This window comes from Aotus nancymaae, unplaced genomic scaffold (assembly GCF_030222135.1).
Source record: "Aotus nancymaae isolate 86718 unplaced genomic scaffold, 86718_ANA_hifiasm-v0.15.2.pri h1tg000014l, whole genome shotgun sequence".
Taxonomy (NCBI): domain Eukaryota; kingdom Metazoa; phylum Chordata; class Mammalia; order Primates; family Aotidae; genus Aotus; species Aotus nancymaae.
The window spans coordinates 112726866-112747012 of record NW_026988425.1 but is presented as its reverse complement, the minus strand read 5'-3'; the positions used below and the strand labels follow the sequence as shown (position 1 = coordinate 112747012).

Below are 20147 nucleotides of genomic sequence, written 5' to 3'. Positions count from 1 at the left end.
CAAGAATTCAAATTTCTCCACATCCTCAGCGACACCTGTCATTTTTTATGTTTTTGTTTGGTTAATCTGGTTATTTTGTTCATTTGAGACGAAGTCTTGGTCTGTCGCCCAGGCTGGAGTACCATGGCATGATCTTGGCTCACTGCAACCTCCACCTCCTGGGTTCAAGCAATTCTCCTGCCTCAGCCTCCCAAGCAGCTGGGATTACAGATGCCCACCACAACGCCCAGCTAATTTTTTGTATTTTTAGTAGAGACAGGGTTTTACCATGTTGGCAGGCTGGTTTTGAACTCCTGACCTCAGGTGATCCAGCCACCTCAGCCTCCCAAAGTGCTCAGATTACAGGCGTGAGCCACCGTGCCCAGCCAGTTCTCATGTGGTTGTGATTTGCATTTCTCTAATGATTAGTCACGTTGAGCATCTTTTCATAAGCTTATTGGCCATGCATACATCTTCTTTGAAGATGTGTCTATTCAAGGCTGGGCACAGTGGCTCATGCCTGTAATCCCAGCACTTTGGGAAGCTGAGGCAGGGGGGAATCACTTGAGGTCAGGAGTTCAAGACCAGCCTGGCCAAGATGGTGAAAACCTAGGAGGTGGAGGTTGCAGTGAGCTGAGAAGATCATGCCACTGCACTCCAGCCTGGGCAACAGAGGAAGACCCCATCTCAAAAAAAAAGAAAAGAAATGTCTATTCAAATCCTTTGCCTATGCATTCACAAGTTTTAGCATCAACTTTGAAAAATTTGCAAGAGGCAGAAAGATAGACATTCATTCAGTAGGTGATAAGAGGTAAGGGTGGAGGGGTGTGTGTGTATTGCTGCTTCCTCTAGAACACACCGCAATAGGAAACCAAATCAGAGAATCAGAGTGCCAAGAGTTCAGGCAAGATATGATGACAAGTTAGATGACTGATGTCATTGAAGATGGAGAGAGACAGATGGGAGACTGGAGCCAGGTCTTGGCAATGGGACATGGCAGAACTTGCTGCTAAGCTGCAGATGCAGGGTGAGGGGCCAAGCCGACCTTCCACTTTAACTCTTCCCCTCAACAAAATTCAACTGGCAGCTTCCAAATTGTGACAAACTTAGACTGTTTCCAATGTTCCTTTATAAACCTATTAAGATCCTAGCCTTCCCAAACGGTTAAGCAGATGAACACTCCAACAGAAGAATGAGATGTACATTACCCTAAAACCTTAAATATTTGTAAGGTGTTATAAACTGAGCAAGTATGAAAAGGCTGATGAAATGCCCACAAAAGGACGGCTTTCATAGATTAGACTGAAACCTGGAGAAACTCAAAGAGTGATACCATGACTCTCCTCAACATTACGCCACACAGATGTTTGGACATGAGGGCAAGGGCACCAGCTCTGAGGTCATTCTGACTTGATTTCAAAAATCCCTGAGCACGTGATTAAAGAAATTTCCATGAAAGAGTCAGCACAAACTACAGAATTGGACTGACAAAGAGCACAGATATTAAAACCATTCCATATAGAAGATAATGATATTAAATATGTTTCAATAAATTTAAATAAAGAATTTAAAGGGCCAAGATTTTTCACATTGCCCAATAAGATTCCAGGGGGAAAGAACTTCTAGAAAGGAATGTTTTTAATAGCCAATGAACTGGAAAATGCATCTAAACAAATTACCCAGAATGCAGCACAGACACACATATGGGAAACTTGAAAGGCAGGTTAAGAGAAAGGAAGAATAGAATGATGAAGCCTGGTAACGATCTAATTGACGTTCCATATAGAGAAATTAGAATGAGGAAGAGTCAAGATTTGAAAAAAGAATGCTTGACATTTTTCCAGAATTAATGAAAAACATCTACCCTCACATTCTGGAATTCCAACCAATTCCCAAAGAAGGAAAATAAGAGAAAAATTCCCACTTGGACACACTAGTCAAACTGAAAAACAATAAACACAAAAAGATGACTATAAAAGGAGCCAGAAGGGCCAGGTGTGGTGGCCCACACCTGTAATTCCAGCATTTTGGGAGGTCGAGGCAGGTGGATCACCTGAGGTCAGGAGTTTGAGACCAGCTTGACCAACATGGTAAAACCCCACCTCTACTAAAATTACAAAAATTAGCTACTCGGGAGGCTGAGGCAGGAGAACCATTTGAATTCGGGAGGCGGAGGTTGCAGTGAGCAGAGATCGTGCCACTGCACTCCAGCGACAGAGCGAGACTGTCAAAAAAAAAAAAAAAAAAAAAAGGTCCAGAGGGAAAAGACAGATCCTTTCAAGAGAATGGCAATTAGAGCCAGGTGCAGTGGCTCACTCCTATAATCCCAGCACTCTGGGAGGCCAAGGTGGGCAGGTCACCTGAGGTCAGGAGTTTGAGACCAGCCTGGCCAACATGGTGAAACCCAGTCTCTACTAAAAATACAAAAATTAGCTTGGTATGGTGGCACACACCTGTAGTCCCAGCTGCCTGGGAGACTGAGGTAAGAGAATCACTTGAACCCAGGAGACAGAGGGTGCAGTAAGCCGAGATCACACCACTGCCTCCATCTTGGCTAACAAAGCAACACACTGCCTCAAAAAAAAAAAAAAAAAACGCTGAATGGCAATTAGACCGACAGCTGCCTTCTTGAGAGTAACTATGGAAGCCAGGAGACAATGGAGTATTATTTTTTGAAGTGCTAGAAGAAAAATAACTTTCATCCTCCATCTAGCAAAAGTAACTTCCCAGTATGAGGCAAAATAAAGCAATATTTAGAAAAATGAGACCCAAGGGAATTTGCTACCAGCACATCCCCCTAAAGTTATTTCTAAAGGATGCACATCAGGAAAAAGAAAAACGACCCCAGGAAGAAGAGGTGATGGTCGGCATGTCTGCATGAGGGCAATTTGGCAGGCGCTCCCCACTGGAGTGCTGTGGCCAGTGGACTGGGAACACACTGGCCCCTGAAGCACAGCAGGTGCTAAACCTTGAGGGGCCAGAGAACAAAGCCATAGGCCTGGTCCCAGCACCCGCTCAGGGTGAGAGCCCACAGTCCAGGAGGGCTGAGCTATGCCTTTGGCCCCTGAAATCTTCCAGAAACCAAGCCAGTTGACTCAACCCACCTTATACCAAAGTCAAACCCTTAAGGGCATCAAAGTAGATATAAGCAAAAAACCAATCCAAAGTACAGCAACTTCGAAGATTAAAGAAAAATCAACCCACACAGATGAGAAAAAACCAGCACAAGAACTCTGTCAACTCAAGGCTGGGCACAGTGACTCACGCCTGTAATCCCAGCACTTTGGGAGACCGTGGCGGGCAGATCACAAGGTCAGGAGTTCAAGACCAGCCCAGCCAACATAGTGAAACACCATCTCTACTAAAAATACAAAAATCATCTGGGCATGGTGGTGTGCGCCTGTAGTCCCAGCTACTTGGGAGGCTGAGGCAAGAGAATCACTTGAACCTGGGAGCCTGTGGCGAGCCAAGATCATGTCACTGCACTCGACCCTGGGTAACAGAATGAGACTCCATCTCAAAAAAAAAAGGAACTCCGTCAACTCAAAAAGCCAGTGTCTTCTCACCTCCAAATGACCACACTAGTTGACTCTAAATGGTTCTCATCCAGGCTAAAGTGACAGACACAGAATTTGAATCCGGAAAGGAATGAAGAACATCAAGATTCAGCAAAAAGTTGAAACCAAATCCAAGAACTCTAATATAAAACAGTACAAGAACTGAAAGATGAAATCGCCATTTTAAGAAATAACCAAGTAGGGCATGGTGGCTCACACCTGTAATCCCAGCACTTTAGGAGGCTGAAGCTGGTGGATTGCTTGAGCTTAGGAGTTTGAGACCAGCCTGGGCAACATGGTAAAACCCCATCTCTACAAAAAATACAAAAATTATCTGGGCGTCATGGTGGGCGCCTGTAATCCTAGCTACCTGGAAGGCTGAGGCATGAGAATCAGTTAAACCCGGGAGGAAGATTTTGCAGTGAGCCAAGATTACACCACTGCACTCCAGCCTGGGTGACAGAGCAAGACTCTGTAAATAAATAAATAAAGGCAAGAAATGAAGAGACGATGATCTGCCAATAACCATGTTTAAGAGTTATTCTTAAAAGCAGGTAGCAGGTATTCATCAGCAAATAACTAGACTTTTCTTTTGGAGGACAGCTTTTGTGTTTTTTTACCCCAAGTATTTTTTAATATTTTAATTTAGTATTCATATATTATGAAAAAAATATAAAGCAATACCTTTTCTCCTGCATAGCTTAAAAAAAGTTTGGTTTTTTTGGCTGGGCGCGGTGGCTCACGCCTGTAATCCCAGCACTTTGGGAGGCCGAGGCGGGTGGATCACGAGGTCAAGAGATCGAGACCATCCTGGTCAAATGGTGAAATCCCGTCTCTACTAAAAATACAAAAAATTAGCTGAGCATAGTGGCACGTGCCTGTAATCCCAGCTACTCAGGAGGCTGAGGCAGGAGAATTGCCTGAACCTAGGAGGCGGAGGTTGCGGTGAGCCAAGATCGCGCCATTGCACTCCAGCCTGGGTAACAAGAGCAAAACTCCGTCTCAAAAAAAAAAAAAAAAAGTTTTTTTTCAAGATATTCCAGCAGGTCAAATGTGGGCAGTATGCGTGTATTACACAAATCGCTTGTTGGGAAACATAAAAGTCAAAATGAATAACCAGCTATAATCCGCTGTTTGAAAATTATACAACTCTGCCACATACATGCACACACCAAAATCATCTGCTAAGTAAACATCTAATAGAATACAGCTGGGCGGGAAGAGGGGGCAGTACTGGGAGGAGCTTTATGCAATGAAGACTCTGCAAAATCAACTTCATTGCAAAATGCAATGAAGAAATGAACCCAGTTTTCTCTATGTTGATGCAATTTGTCAATCGTGGTTACAGACTCGGTTTCCAAAAAAAACACATTTATCTTAATTTCTGCAAGTAAAGGAAACCAAGTGGTCTAGGAGGGCTTGGGCCATGGGAGCCTGCCTACACACACACACACACATACACACACACACACACACACACACACGTGCACGCACACACCCCACAAGGAGTTCCCCTTCTGCCCTCCCTAGGCACTCCCAGGCTTCAGCCTCAGGGCTGTTCCTGGTGCTTCTGTGGCTGCCCTGATTTGGAAGAGCAAAGAAGCATGAAACGTTTTCTGTGCCTTGAGAGTTAATAGGCATTGGTTGGAGCAGGTTCCTTTTAGGAGGGAAAGGAAGCCATTGCCTGGGGATACAGCATGCAAAGGGTTTGAAGTGAGAAGGCGCAGAGTGAACTAGAGAATGGAACAGGAAAGAATAACAGGGAGAAGAGCAGCAGCGGGCGGGGGGTTGGGGGGGTGGGGATGTGGAGGGACATGCCTGGATTTCAACAGTGGCCTTTGGATTCACGTAGTCTGTGTGCCCCACCTTTGCCCAAGCCTGCTGGCCTCTGGCCTTGGAAAAGCAAACCCACAACCACAGGTGGGTGCACTAGAAGGCATGGCATTTCTAAACCACTGCTGTTGCGTGCAAAGGTTCCAGACCTTCAGGTGTCACTGACCTGCCACTGCTCCTCCAGCCCTCCAGCAACCCTGACTTTAAGTCACGTGACCCCCTGGGGCATCTGACCAATAATTTATATTTTGCCCTAAAGTTTCTTTCTATACCACAAAATAGTCATTTTCTACAATCCTCTGAATTTCCCAGGGCTAAGCTCTAAATTGGAGTATCAAAGAAGCCAGCAGCTAGCCGACGTCAGGAGTCCAGCAAAGGCCGGTCAGCTGGCCACCAGACTAGGGCTTCAAAGGTCAAAACGATAACACTCAGCATCCACTGCCCTGCCACCACCCCATCCAAGTCCCAGCAGCCCGGTCACTCACTCTGTCGCATCAGGCCATGGCAGGACCCATGCAGAGGGGATCAAGACAGCAGCCAGTGCACACTGTGCAGATCCCTGAATACAGATATCCTACGATCCCTGCTGTGTAGAAACGGGGTGACAAGAACCATCTCTAGTGTAGATGCCACTACACGGCAAGGAATCACAACAGAAGATGGGGATACTACAGATACAGTGCAAACTCAGCTCACTACTCAGGCTGCGTGAATTCAAAGGCCACTGTTGAAATCCAGGCATGTTCATTCACCCATGACTGCTCTTCTCCCTGTTTTTTTTCCTGTTCCATTCTCTGGGCCATCAGGGGAACTTGCTGTGGACCTGGACCTCCCAGGAAAAACCTGGAAAGACATTCCAGGGAATGGGCTGCCCAGAGCTCTCGCCAGGGGGTGGCAAACCAGCTCGCCAATACACCCAATCACAAAAACATCCCTCCCAGCAAACTTTCCTACAACCACAGAACTTACCAGGGTCTTTGCAGCACCTAACAGGAAATGCTTCCTCCATGCCACACTCACAGAGCACCTGCTATGTGCCAGGTACACACAGGGCTCTAGGGCTGGAGGATCAGCTCAGGCATTGCCCTCAGACAGTACTGTCTGCTTGAGTAGGAGGTAAGTGACAACTTCCATGACCAGGAGGATCGCTTGAGGTCAGGAATTCAAGACCAGCCTGGCCAACGTGGTGAAACCCCATATCTACTAAAAATACAAAAATTAGCCAGGAGTGGTGGTACATGCCTGTAATCCCAGCTACTCTGGAGACTGAGGAAGAAAAATCACTGGAACCAAGGAGGCGGAGGTTGCAGTTACCTCCTACTCAAGTCTACCTACTCATGGAGGTTGTCAGTTACCTCCTACTCTACCAGAAGCCACCTCATCCTTTCCCTTCATACTGATGAAGAAATGAGGATAGTCTGTGCCAGTGTTATGAGTCCAAATATCCAGCCCAGCCCCTGTCCACAGTCCCCAGGGAGGCCCTGCTCCCCAAGAACTGAGATCCCACACGTGCTGGGTCCAAGTTCCTCTACAGAAACAGTTACACACTACGGACTAGAGAAGATCCAAATGGCTGACGACTATTTGGTTCTGGGGAATTTGTTATTTTTTGAGATGGGGTCTCACTCTGTTGCCCAGCTCTGGAGTGCAGTGGTACAACCTCAGCTCACTACAACCTCCACTCCCTGGTTCAAGCGATTCTCATGCCTCAGCCTCCCAAGTAGGTGAGATTACAGGTATGAGCCACCATGCCTAGCTATTTTTTTTTTTTTTTTTTTTTTTTTGGTAAAGACAGGGTTTCACCACGCTGGCCAGGTTGGTCTTGAACTCCTGGCCTCAAGTGATCCACCCGCCTCAGCCTCCCAAAGTAATTGGATTACAGGCATGAGCCACTATGCCTGGCCTGGTTTTTTAAATGTTATGTCTACACGAGGTCATCTCTGAAGGAGTCCCCTTAGAAACTGAATCATGAATTATTTACTTGCTGGGTCTCCACTTTTTTAGAGGGGACCTCCACTTTTAGGCGGGGGAGGGAACGTCTACTTTGAACCTCACCCTCATGACAGTTTCCTTTCTCTGGGAGTCAAACCACCACCAACCCAATGGCCACAATGCCACTTACTACCCAGGTGACCTTAGGTGAGTTACTTCATCTCTGTGCCTCAGCTTCCTCACCAGTGAAATGAGGATTATAACAATACAGTAGTCCCCTCTTACCCTCAGTTTCGCTTTACAAGGCTTCAATTCTTTCTAGTCCACCATGGCCTGAAAATATTAAATGGAAAATTCTAGAAATGAACGATCCGAAAGTTTTTAATTGCATACCGTTCTGAGTAGCATGATGAAATCTAGAGGCATCCAGATCTGTCCCACTGGAGGCATGAATCATCCCTTTGACCAGCGGATCCATGCTGTCAACACTCCTTGCCCATTAGTCAGTTAGGAGCCATCTCAATGATCACATTAATTGCCCTGGCGTCGCAGTGCTTATGTTCAAGTAATTTTTATTTTACTTAATCACCGCCCCAAAGCCTAAGAGAAGGGATGCTGGCAATTCAGAAACGTCAAAGAGACGCTGTAAAGTGCGTGTGTGCATGCGTCCACGCGTCTGTCTGTCCGTCCTTCCTTCCTTCTATGCCAAAGAGATGCTATAAAGCGTGTGTGTGCATGCGTGCATGCGTCCTTCCTTCCTTCTTTCCTTCCTTCCTTCCTTCTATGCCAAAGAGATGCTGTAAAGCGTGTGTGTGGGTGCGTGCATGCGTCCTTCCTTCCTTCCTTCTATGCCAAAGAGATGCTGTGAAGTGCAGTGCTTACTTGCTTTCCTTCCTTCCTTTTTTTTTTTTGAGACAAACTCTCTGTCATCCAGGCTGGAGTGCCATGGCACCATCACAGCTCACCGTAGCCTCAGGTGATGCTCCCACCTCAGCCTCCCAAGTAGCTTGCACTACAGGTGTACACCACCACACCCGGCCAATTTTTGCAATTTTTGTAGAGACAGGGTTTCGCCATGTTGCCCAGGCTGCTCTCAAACTCCTGGGCTCAAATGATCTGCCCACCTCGGGCTCCCAAAGTGCTGGGATTACAGGCATGAGCCACCACACCCCGCTGGTAAAGTGCTTTCTTTAAGTGAACAGGTGAAAGTTCTCAATTTAGTAAGAAAAGAAAAAAATCATATACTGAGCTTGCCAAGGTCTACAGTAAGAATGAACTTCTATCCATGAAGCTGTCTGTGAAGACGGAAAGAGAAAATCGTGCATAGTATATGTAGGGTTCAGTCCTGTCCTCGGTTTCAGGCATCTACCGGGGGTCTTGGAATGTTTCCCCCCAGATAAGGGGGAACTTTTGCATCCACATTTACTATTTATTGCTAAAGTCATTTAATGTAATGTGGGAAAGAGCTTAGCACCATACATGGCATACAATAGACTGTTTCTAAAGGTTTACTAAAAATATATTAAAGCCTCCCCCACCCAACAGCACAAAAGAAAAGCCACCTTCCCTAACACTTAACATCACTTCAAGCTCAGCCTCCTCCCTTTTCTTATCCCTGCAAACCCTCTGGAAATGGCAGCTGTGCCCAATCCTGTTGATGGTCCTGAGATATACCAACTCTCCCCTCTGATCCTTTTTCTGGGCCTCTCCAAACCTGCAGGTGTCTCTGTCTCCCTTAGCATCAGGCCTGTCCCTGGCTTCTTTCCTTTCTGGTCTCTCCTCCTTTAAGGCCTTGCCTCTGGCTGACTGATGGCACCATGAACACCATGATAACCTCTGTGACTTGCACGGACACTCCAGATGAGCTCCTGGAAAATCTGAAGTAACTGGAAGACCATGAAAAGGGGAAGAAATGATCAACCCCTGCGGCACCTAATTAAGACATTCTCTATTGTTCCTTATTCCAGCCCAATTGCCTTATCAATTGGACTTTGTAACTGACCTTGGGACTCCAGACCCTACGACCCCCTCCCAGCTTGCAAAAACCATCCAAACCTATAAAACCAACTCTGATCCCACCGCCCTCCACTAACTCTCTTTTCGGACTTAGCCCGCCTGAAACCGGGTGAATAAACAGCCATGTTGCTCACGCAAAGCCTGTTTGGCGGGGTCTCTTCGTTCAGGGGGTGCGTTTTAACAGTCTCAAAACCAGGTCCTCAGCGCTTCTCACTCTCTGAGCTTTCTGCCCCTGTCCTCAGCTCCTCTCCTCCTCCCATGCCCCAAGGTATGAGACAGCCTTTCCCGGGCTCCATCTGCTCTCTCTCTACTAAGTAACAGAGGGTCCCTCAGAGCCCAGGTGCAAGCAGTGGCTTTTCTAGAATTATGCACTTTAATTCCCCCTAAGCTCTGGACTTAATGTTTCTGCCCAACTCTTCGTATCTCCAAAGGGAGCTGTAACCTGAAATCACTATGTCTCGATCACACCATTTTCCCCACTGAGAGTCAGTTCCTCTATGGGTGTCACCACTGTCCCTGTTCCTCGCCCCCAAACCCAAGCTTCTGAGTCGCCCTCAATTTTTCCTCAACACCTGCTAGCTTTCTAGTTTACCAGCCCTCTCTGCTTTTTTTTTTTTTTTTTTAAGATGGAGTTTCGCTCTTGTCACCCAGGTTGGAGAGCAGTGGCACGATGTCAGCTCACTACAACCTCTGCCTCCCAGGTTCAAGCAGAATCCTGCCTCAGCTTCCCAAATAGCTGGGATTACGGGCGCCTGCCACCACGCCCAGCTAAGTTTTGTATTTTTAGTAGAGCCAGGGTTTCACCATGTTGGCCAGGCTGGTCTCCAACTCCTGACCTCAGGTATCTACACGCCCTGGCCTCCCAAAGTGCTAGGATTACAGACATAAGCCACCGTGCCCAGCCCCTCTCTACTTTATTACCAGTGCAAATTGTCAGAATGCCCAACGTTTTCAAATTCAAACACTTAACTGACTTCCTAAATGAAGATCATCACATACACAATTCTCACAAAGGCTTTGGTTTTGTGGATAAACAGAAGGGAGGAGGTCAGAACAAACGCCTTCTCCACAATCTACTCTCAGTTTCACCGGTCAGTTCTTATGCACACAGTCTCATCTAATCCTTACGAGGCAGGTTAAGTTCCTATTTTATAGATAATGGAAGGTCAAGGTAAAGGATGAGTGCGGTAACAGATTCGGGCTGTGTCTGACTTTCTTTTTTCTTTCCACTGCACTCCAAGCTGAAATGACAGCAACAGATGGTCTGGTGGAACCTAAGAAGGTCTGCAGTGTCGGGGAAATTAAAAACACATACACACTCTCAGAAATCCTGAGAGAGAGAGACACAGAGAGAGACAGAAAGAGAGAGAGATCATATGCATATATGTGCTCCTGGCAGGGGGGTGCAGGTCAAGACCTGAATTATCTGGTGTACCACCTCCGAAGTCTCTTCAGACAGTACACCTGCCTCCTGAATACCAGACACACCAACACTGAGGAGCCTTGTACAGACAGAGCACAGCTCCCAGGGGGATGTCATGTGCCTTCTCGCTGTGTTTCAGCACAGGAGCTCAGTGGGGCCTGAGCTACAGCCTTACCTGAAAGCCTAATTCTTGGTTTCATGCTTCCTTGCTACAGGAAATTGGATTCCCAAGTAGACATGATTTGCTCAAGCCCTTTTTCAAAAGGGGCTACCACAGTTCAGGCAATGGTTCAGCTATGCAAAACTCCAATCCATTAGGATCTAGCACATGTGGAAATGATTAACGTGTAACTGCTGTGTGTCATCTTGGCCATCAGGGACCACAAAGCCACAGCAAAAGTTGAAATGAATACAGGAAAATCCTTATGTTTTAAGCCAACTATACTTTTCCAGAAGATGAAATGACCATTACTTTTCCCATTAAAAGACAAGGAGACTGGGTAGAGTAAGGCAGATTTCACTAAAGCAATCCTTGGGAGGAACCCTCTGACTCATGAAATCAATCCCAGGCCGAAGGGCAGGGAGGAGCTTCCGGGCGCACGTTCCCATTTCACAGACAAGACCGCGGGGGCCCTGGGAAGGTAGGGGCTCGCCCATGCTCCCGCGCCTGGGAAGCAAGTCCAGGTCAGTCCTGGCGCCCGGTGTCCCCGGGGCAACTCTGACAGGCGTCGAGCTGATGCTGGCAGTGCCTCCTCTGGCTCCCCCGATCATTTCCTCCCCACTTTTCCCGGGAGGGCCTTAGACGCTCCCGGGGCTAAGAGGGGGAGCCCCGCCAGCCCCGCACTCGACGCCCAGGCCCCCAGCCCTCCCCTCCGTTCCGTCCCGGGGCAACAACAGGTGCGCGGTGCGCGGCACCCTGGCGCCGGCTCCGGAGAAAGTTTCCCTGGCCCCCGCGCGCTGTTTACCGCCTCCTGGTGCAGTGCGGGGACGCGGAGCTTTCGGGCAGGCGGAGCCATTGAAACCCGAGACACGGAGGAGCCGTCGGGGTGCGCGGGGAGGGAAATGGGCAGCTCTGGGCCCGGCCAGAGCGGCTCCCCTTACCTGCGGCTCCGCAGGCGGCCTCAGGCTTCATCCCAGGCTCAGGCAGCACCGCACCCCGCCCCGGAGGCTGTCCCCGTGACCTTCGCTTCCTCCTCTCTCTTTCCTCCCCCCGGGCTATACCTCCCACCCGCCCCCTTCCCCTCCCCTAGGGTCACCACCGAGCAGTCTACCCTGCTACCAACCCCTGGCTCCCCAGTTTGCAAAGAGCGTTGACTCCACCTCCCCACCTGATTCGCAACCCCCAGGAGAATTTATTTCTCTTTCATTTGTGGGGAGAAGAAACCGTTAGCGCCCCCACCCCCCACTCACAGGCACGCCCTCGCCACTGCCCCGTCCTGAACTGAGCACATCCCAACCCCCTCCCACGCCCCTTCACACTTCTATTATTTCTATTTCTTTGGACAAGAATTATTTGTATCTCAATAAAAACATTTTTAAAAAAAGTAAAATAGATTTATTCAAGGTATGAAGAAGTATACATTTTTTGGTGTATGTTTTTGTTCCATTTTTAAAAGTTCTCTTGTTTTTAAAAAAGTACATGTATAATGCCTGAACAGTTCCTTTAAAATACGTGTGTGTGTGCGCATATATATAGTATATATAAAGAACAATGAACTGAAAAGGTCCCTGCTTCTCATTTAACTCCTATTTCCAAAGTCAGTATTAGTCAAATACCTCTTCTTTTCCTTTTAGATCCTGAGTTTTAGCATCTTGCATGAGTAACTTGAACCTACTCCAAAACTAGAAAATAATTCTTCTAAGTTTACTTCCAGTATTTTTGCTGTTTTGATTTTTAGACGTGAATTTTTAATCCAATCTGAATTTGCTGACCTATATGGCATAGGAATGGATTTAACTCTATCTCATGGTTCCCACACCATTAAATAGTATATTTTTTCTACTAATAATTTGAATTATCTCTTTAACCATATATAAAATTATCATATACATTCTAGCTGTTTTATTGACAGTTTTACTATTTCTACAACAATACTGCACTATTTTAATTACTGTAGTATTTAGCATATATTTAGATGTCTGGGAAGGCAAGCCCTTTCTTGTTGAATATTGGAACCAGTTAGTTAAGGATACTGGAGTTTGATGAGATTGCATCTAGTCTTGCATCTAGTCTTTAACATCAGTTTGCATTAACATTTTCAACGTTTCAAATCTTCCCATTACAGCATTACAAAATATAGCACCCTTTGGTTTATCTGGGTCTTTTCTGTTTTTTTGCTAAAATTCCAAGTTCCAAGGTTGTTTTTTGTTTGTTTGTTTGTTTTTTGAGACAGAGTTTCACTCTTTTTGCCCAGGCTGGAATGCAATGGTGTGATCTCAGCTCACTGCAACCTCCACCTCCCAGGTTCAAGCGATTCTCTTGCCTCAGCCTCCCAAATAGCTGGGATTACAGGCATGCACTAGCACACCCAGCTAACATTTGTGTTTTTAGTAGAGACATGGCTGGGGGGGCGGTTCACCATGTTAGTCAGGCTGGTCTCAAACTCCTGACCTCAGGTGATCCACCTACATATGCCTCCCAAAGTGCTGGGATTACAGGCGTGAGCCACCACACCCCATCAGTTCCACAGTTTTCTATAAAGGGATCTCATACATTTCTTGCCAGGTTTAATCCATAGAGATTTCTGATATTTGAAGGGTATTGTGGATAGGCTCTTTCTTTTCTCCAATTGCATTCGAATTGGTTATGGCTAATATATAAGAAAACTCTTAGGCCCCAAGAAGTCCTGCCCGTAATCCCAACACTTTGGGAGGCTAAGGCAGGAGGATGGCTTGAGGCTAAGAGTTCAAGACCAGTCTAGGCAACATAGCAAGACTCCATCTCTACAAAAAAAGAAAAAATTAAAAAATTAGCCAACTGTGGTGGCACACACCTGTAGTTCCAGCTACACAGAAGGCTGAGGTGGGAGGATCACTTGAGCCCAGGAGTTTGAGGATGCAGTGAGCTCTGATAGTGCCACTACACTCCAGTCTGTGTGTCACCAGAGAGTGACACTATCTCTTTAAAAAGAGAAAGCCATTAGCTGGAATATATAACAGTCTCATATCCAACCATTTTTAAGAGGTCTAATAGATTTTAAAAATCAATGATCATAAATATTATAGATAATCAGATTGTCTATAAGTTGAATCTCTCAGCTTTCCTCAAACCCACTCAGCCACTTAGCACTCACTTCTGACACAAAAATTACCCCGGCCTCAATCAAGAAAAAAAGAAAAATGCCTTTTATATATGCATACCGGAAAATAGGGGCCCCTCAAGGGCCTGGAGCATGTTTCAGTATGCCCCCCGCCTTCCATTCCGTGAGGATATTAAGCTCTCTGCTGCGCCCTCCATCTGGCCTCATTTATCTACACAGGAATTTCCTCGGTGTTAAGAACATAAATGCTGCAGTCATTCCCAAGATATTTGTGAAATTTGAAAGAAAAATCCAGTATTTAAACAGCAGGGCTAACAAGCTACTGGATTTTAATAACTAAAAAAACTTCCTGTTGCCACAGTTGTTACTTTGCAGCCAAGAAGCTGTAGTCCCTAAAAAAAAAAGCCTCTGGCCTTTCCTAGAGCCTGTGAACCCACGTTTGGTGAGTGGGTACAGACGCATCATCAAAAATCCTATGGATTTTTCCACCATGCGGGAGCGGCTGCTCAGGGGAGGGTACACCAGCTCGGAGGAGTTTGCAGCTGATGCCCTCCTGGTATTTGACAACTGCCAGACCTTCAACGAGGAGGACTCTGAAGTAAGCAAGACTGGGCACATCATGCGCCGCTTCTTCGAGAGCCGCTGGGAGGAGTTTTATCAGGGAAAACAAGCCAATCTGTGAGGCAAGGGAGGTGGGGAGTCACCTTGTGGCATCTCCCCCCACCTTGCAAACAAAAACCTGCCATTTTCACCTGCTGATACTGCCCTGGGTATCAAGATCAAGGCTTGGGAAAAATGTAAGACAGAAGAAAAATAAAGACAAATTCTTCTCCTATAAAATGCAGGAGAAATACTACCTTGTGACATATTGTAGAAAACTGCCAGGAATTTTATTTTTTAAGTAATTGATTTTTTTTTTGAGGCGGAGTCTGGCTCTGTCACCCAGGCTGGAGTGCAGTGGTGCAATCTCAGCTCACTATAACCTCTCCCTCTCTGGTTCAAGTGATTCTCCTGCCTCAGCCTCCCAGGTATCTGGGACTATAGGTGTGTGCCACTATACCCTGCTAATTTTTGTATTTTTAATAATGACGGGGTTTCATGATGTTGGCCAGGCTGGTCTCGAACTCCTGGCCTCAAGTGATCCACCTGCCTCAGCCTCCCAAAGCACTGGGATTACAGGTGCGAGCCACCGCATCTGGCCCTGCCAGGACTTTTAAAACATCCATTTTCAAAACTGTTAATTCAGAATCCATAGGTGAAGTCATACATTCCAGTATCTTCTAAATCAGTTTTTCACAGGATGTTGAAGATGATCCCAGCATGTCAATTTCTTGATGGTCTTAAAACCGTTTTAAATGTTTGTTTCAGAAAATTACAAAAGTCTCGTATTTTTCATTTTTCATTTTTTTCATTTTTAGAGACAGGATCTTGCCCTGCCACCCAGACTGGAGTGGAGAGACCATAGCTCACTGTAGCCTTGACCTCTCAGACTCAAGCAATCTTCTCCCATCAGCCTCCTATGTAGCTGGGACTACAGGAGCATGCCACCATCCATGGCTCAAGTTTTTAATTTTATTGATTGACTGATTGATTGAGGTGGGCTCTCACTCTGTCACCCAGGCTGGAGTGCAATGGCATGATCTTGGCTCACTGCAATGTCTGCCTCCTGGGCTCAAGCGATTCTCCTGCCTCAGCCTCCTGAGTTGCCGGGCCTACAGGTGCCTGCCACTACACCTGGCTATTTTTTGTAATTTTTGTTGAGATGGGGTTTTACCACGTTGGCCAGGCTGGTCTTGAACTCATGACTTCAAGTGAATCCAACTGCCTCAGTCTCCCAAAGAGCTAGGATTACAGGCATGAGCCACCTTGCCCAGCTTCAAGTTTTCAATCTTAAAAGAAGTAAATGGTGTAAGCATTTGAGAAGCATGCTTTAGGAGAAAGTTTAAAAACATGAATGTACACTGTCTAATAACTCCAAGAAGATGAATTAGAGCTTCAGGTTCCTAACCTACCTGGGCACAGCAGCTGGATCCCACCTTGAACAACCAGCAATTGCACATCCAGGTTTGATAGTAGGGGGTGGGAGAATGTGCTTACCAAATTTTTAACAAATTAATTGTACTAGGAAAAAATTATTTGTAAAATAATTATCTGTAAAAAAATTAATTATCCTAACTGCTTCTGTTAATTCCTAGTACACATCATAAATAGTAATTTTGAAAACAAAAATGTTGGCCATGTCTATTCAGAATGCCCTTCTAACTTAATGCTGGATGAACCTAACAAAAAAGGAAAGCAATGGGTTTTTTGATGAAATATTCAGAATCACTTTTAGCTCTTTTTTCCATTTTAATTATAATCTATTTACTAAGTTAGCTGAATATTTGTTAGTTGTATACCATAAGATCACCATATCAGCAGCCATATCTTGTCCCCATAAAAAAAATATTCAGCCAGGCATGGTGGCACGTGCCTGTAGTCCCAGCTGCTCAGGCTGAGGCTGGAGGATCGCTTGAGCCCAGGAGTCCTGAGCTGTAGTGTGCTATGCCGATCGGGTGTCCACATTAAGTTCGGCATCAATATGGTGACCTCCCGGGAGCAGGGAATCACCAGGTTGCCTAAGGCAGGGTGAACCGGTCCAGGTCAGAAACGGAGCAGGTCAAAACTCCTGTCCTGATCAGTAGTGGGATTGCCCCTGTGAATAGCCACTGCACTCCAGCCTGGGCAACGCAGCAAGACCCTGTCTCTTAAAAAAAAATTCAAGCCGGGCGCGGTGGCTCATGCCTGTAATCCCAGCACTTTGGGAGGCCGAGGCAGGTGAATCACGAGGTCAAGAGATCGAGACCATCCTGGTCAACATGGTGAAACCCCGTCTCTACTAAAAACACAAAAAATTAGCTGGGCATGGTGGCGCATGCCTGTAGTCCCAGCTACTCAGGAGGCTGAGACAGGAGAATTGCCGGAACCCAGGAGGCAGAGGCTGTGGTGAGCCGAGGTCGTGCCATTGCACTCCAGCCTGGGTAACAAGAGCGAAACTCTGTCTCAAAAAAAAAAAAAAAAAAAAAAAAATTCAAGTGCAAGATTTTGCAAATGACACCTCACAGCCCCAATTTAGCCCATTGCCTGTTTTTCTACAGCCTGCGAGCTACGAATAGTTTCTACACTTGTAAATAGCTGAAAAAATCCAAAGACGACTATTTCATGACACATCGGCATTACATGAAATTCAGAATTCAGCATCCATAAATAATTATTGGAACACAGTCACACCCAGTCACTTACATATTATCTATTGCTGCTTTCACATTGCAACAGTTGCGACTGGCCCACAAAGTCTCCAACATGGGCAGTGGCTCACGCCTGTAATCCCAGCACTTTAGGAGGCTGAGGCAAGCAGATCACTTGAGGTCAGGAGTTTGAGACCAGCCTGGCCAACATAGTGGAACCCTGCCTTTACGAAAATTAGCTGGGCATGGTGGTGCGAACCTGTAACCCCAGCTACTCAGGAGGCTGAGGCTCAAGAATCCCTCGAACCAGGAGGCGGAGGTTGCAGTGAACCAAGATTGCACCACAGCACTCCAGCCTGGGCCACAGAGTAAGACCCTGTTTCAAAAAAAAAAAAGGCCTACAACATTTATTCATTTATTTCCTGGCCCTTTCCAGAAATCATGGGCTGGCTGACCCCGGATGGGGTACAAAGCCACAGAGGCAGAGGTGTAGAGGAGGGTGAGTTCTCAATGCTGCCTTGGTAGAGTGGCATTTTTAGAGGATTCCTTAGTGCTTTGACAAGAAGCAATTTGGCTGTGGGTTGTGTTTTACAGTAGAGCTAAGTTTCTTATCTGGAAACAGTGATGTCTGATATAGAGAAAGACTTATGTTATCATTATTTCAGAAATCACAAGTGCTTCTTGCTGATTGATTTATTTTCTCCCCACTTCCCAAAGAAATTTGACCAGTTTGATTACATTTCATTTATGTGAAGTGTACAAAATATGTTGTAAGAGCTGTTTGTGTCAGAGACAGTAAACAAACCCTTTTAGTCACTTCTCTTGCTTGAGCAGGAAATCACCACTTGCCAATGAGAAATTTAAAACAAATCCCACAAAGTTTTGAGTTAGTCCAATACATGAAATAGTGTAGGTCTTAGGAGTTTGTAATCTTGGCAACTCCCGTTTGCTGTCCCTGGTGAGAACACTTGTGTACTATCGTTGCTTACTTTCCGGTTCACTAAGAGGGTCGCACCTTGCCCTCTTAATCCTAGAGTCAAATCTGATTACAAACATTTTCCTCTCGGGCAACTAGCTTGTAAGGAGTTCACTGTGCTTTCTCCTAAATAAAACAGCTCCATTTAGTTGCCTTCTTTGTTCTCAGACTTACTGTATTTCATCGGCCTAAAGACTGTGTTTGACATCAGCAATTGTTAGAGACCATTTGTTTTTACAATAAAAAAAGAAATAAAAGGGCAGATGTCAGACCTCGAAATCCATACTTTTCGGAGCTATTTTCATTCTCAAAAGTAGGAATGTGCTGGGGTTTTTTGTGTGTGGAGAGGGGAGAGGTGAAAGAATACAAACATAGATATATCACTGTGACTAAGTCAAATATTTTATATGTTTTATTTTTCTATTTCAAAATTAGAGAAAACTTGAGAACAGAAAATATTAAGTGAATTATGGGAAAGTGAAAACTCCAGGACACATCCTGGAGTTAAAAGAAGAATAGCTCGGCCGGGCGCGGTGGCTCAAGCCTGTAATCTCAGCACTTTGGGAGGCCGAGGCGGGTGGATCACGAGGTCAAGAGATCGAGACCATCCTGGTCAACATGGTGAAACCCCGTCTCTACTAATACAAAAAATTAGCTGGGCATGGTGGTGCGTGCCTGTAATCCCAGCTACTCAGGAGGCTGAGGCAGGAAAATTGCCTCAACCCAGGAGGCGGAGGTTGCGGTGAGCCGAGATTGCGCCATTGCACTCCAGCCTGGGTAACGAGCAAAACTCCGTCTCAAAACAAAAAAAAGAAGAGCTCATGTGTGGGAAGTAGAAAAGTTCCTTTTTAAAGTTTCCTTTCTTGTTAAAGAATAAGTGTGCTAATAACTTTGTTAAGCCCTATCCTATGTAGCTGTTAGATGTGCCATGCTTACAGGCACATGGTACATTCTACGTCCTTGTACTTTAACCAAGAAATCTGTGCTGGATGTGCTCACAAGCATGTCCCAGCTCTCCATTGCTTTTACCTGTTTAGAAAAGTTTTAAGTTATGAGCCAATTGGGTTTAATTGTGAGCTCTGGCTCCAGCCAACAGAGATCAGACACAGCAGTAGGGATGACCCCAGATGCGTAAGGAATAAATTTGTGTGTTTTCCTTTGTTCATTATACTCTCGTGGCATGATAGCTAGCAAGGGTACCCATCCTGCAGTCCAAGAAGTAAAAATTGTGTTGCAGAAAAACCCTTTGTCTCAGTGCTGATTTTTCTTTGTGGCACCGAGCATCTATTTCCAACATCGATTTCTAACATCATATCAAATCAAAAAAATAGTAATGATGGAAATTTCACCTTCATTATCAGAAAAGTAGTATGGTTAAAGACAGGCAGTCTTAGCACTTTAGGAGTCTGCTTAAATACAAGTTTCTACTCCCAGACCTCATGGCTGAATGTTAACAGAGTTGGACCCTAGCAGCAACCAACTTTACAAATGTGGGGATCTCCTCCTTTAACTGTGCAGGAGAAGCCAAGCCCTCATGATGGAACTAGGTAAGTGACAGGAGCCAGGAGAGCTAGCTGCTCACCAGAGGAGGTTGAGACCAAGTTCACAAGTGCCCCAGAGAGTATGAGAAACTGGGTAACTTCCATGAAATGAGACAAAGTACAAAGTCCTCAACATCTCACTCAACACAGGTGGGCCCCAGCTTCCCAGGGCAGGGAGTGGGAGGCCAATGGGAGCAAATGCCATTTCCCACCTGTTCTTGACTGTAAAGAAGCCTGCAGCCCACACCAGGGGCCAATTAAAGGGAATTGCACTTGCTTCAGAGTCCCAGAAAGGCATCAAGTGGAGTCAAATCCCTGGCGGTGATCCCAATTAAGAGAGCACTTTATATCAGAAGGACAATTAAGCAGATGGAGCCCCGTGATCCCGCTGTAACACTGAGCT

General features: G+C 46.0%; 1 protein-coding gene across 7 annotated transcripts in view; it reads right to left on the bottom strand.

Annotated features, from left to right (window-relative positions):
• FAM169B (Protein) overlaps positions 1-11925 on the bottom strand; it is a 92469-nt gene extending 80544 nt beyond the window's left edge. For 6 of the 7 annotated variants that reach the window (XM_064376258.1, XM_064376257.1, XM_012438703.3 and 3 more), the window contains exon 1: positions 11842-11925. In XM_064376258.1, the coding sequence (XP_064232328.1) occupies positions 11842-11872 (31 nt within the window). In that variant the 5' untranslated portion in view covers positions 11873-11925. The remainder of the gene's footprint in view (positions 1-11841) is intronic. The other variant, XM_012438704.3, reaches the window with a different exon arrangement.
• Positions 11926-20147: the final 8222 nt, after the last annotated feature.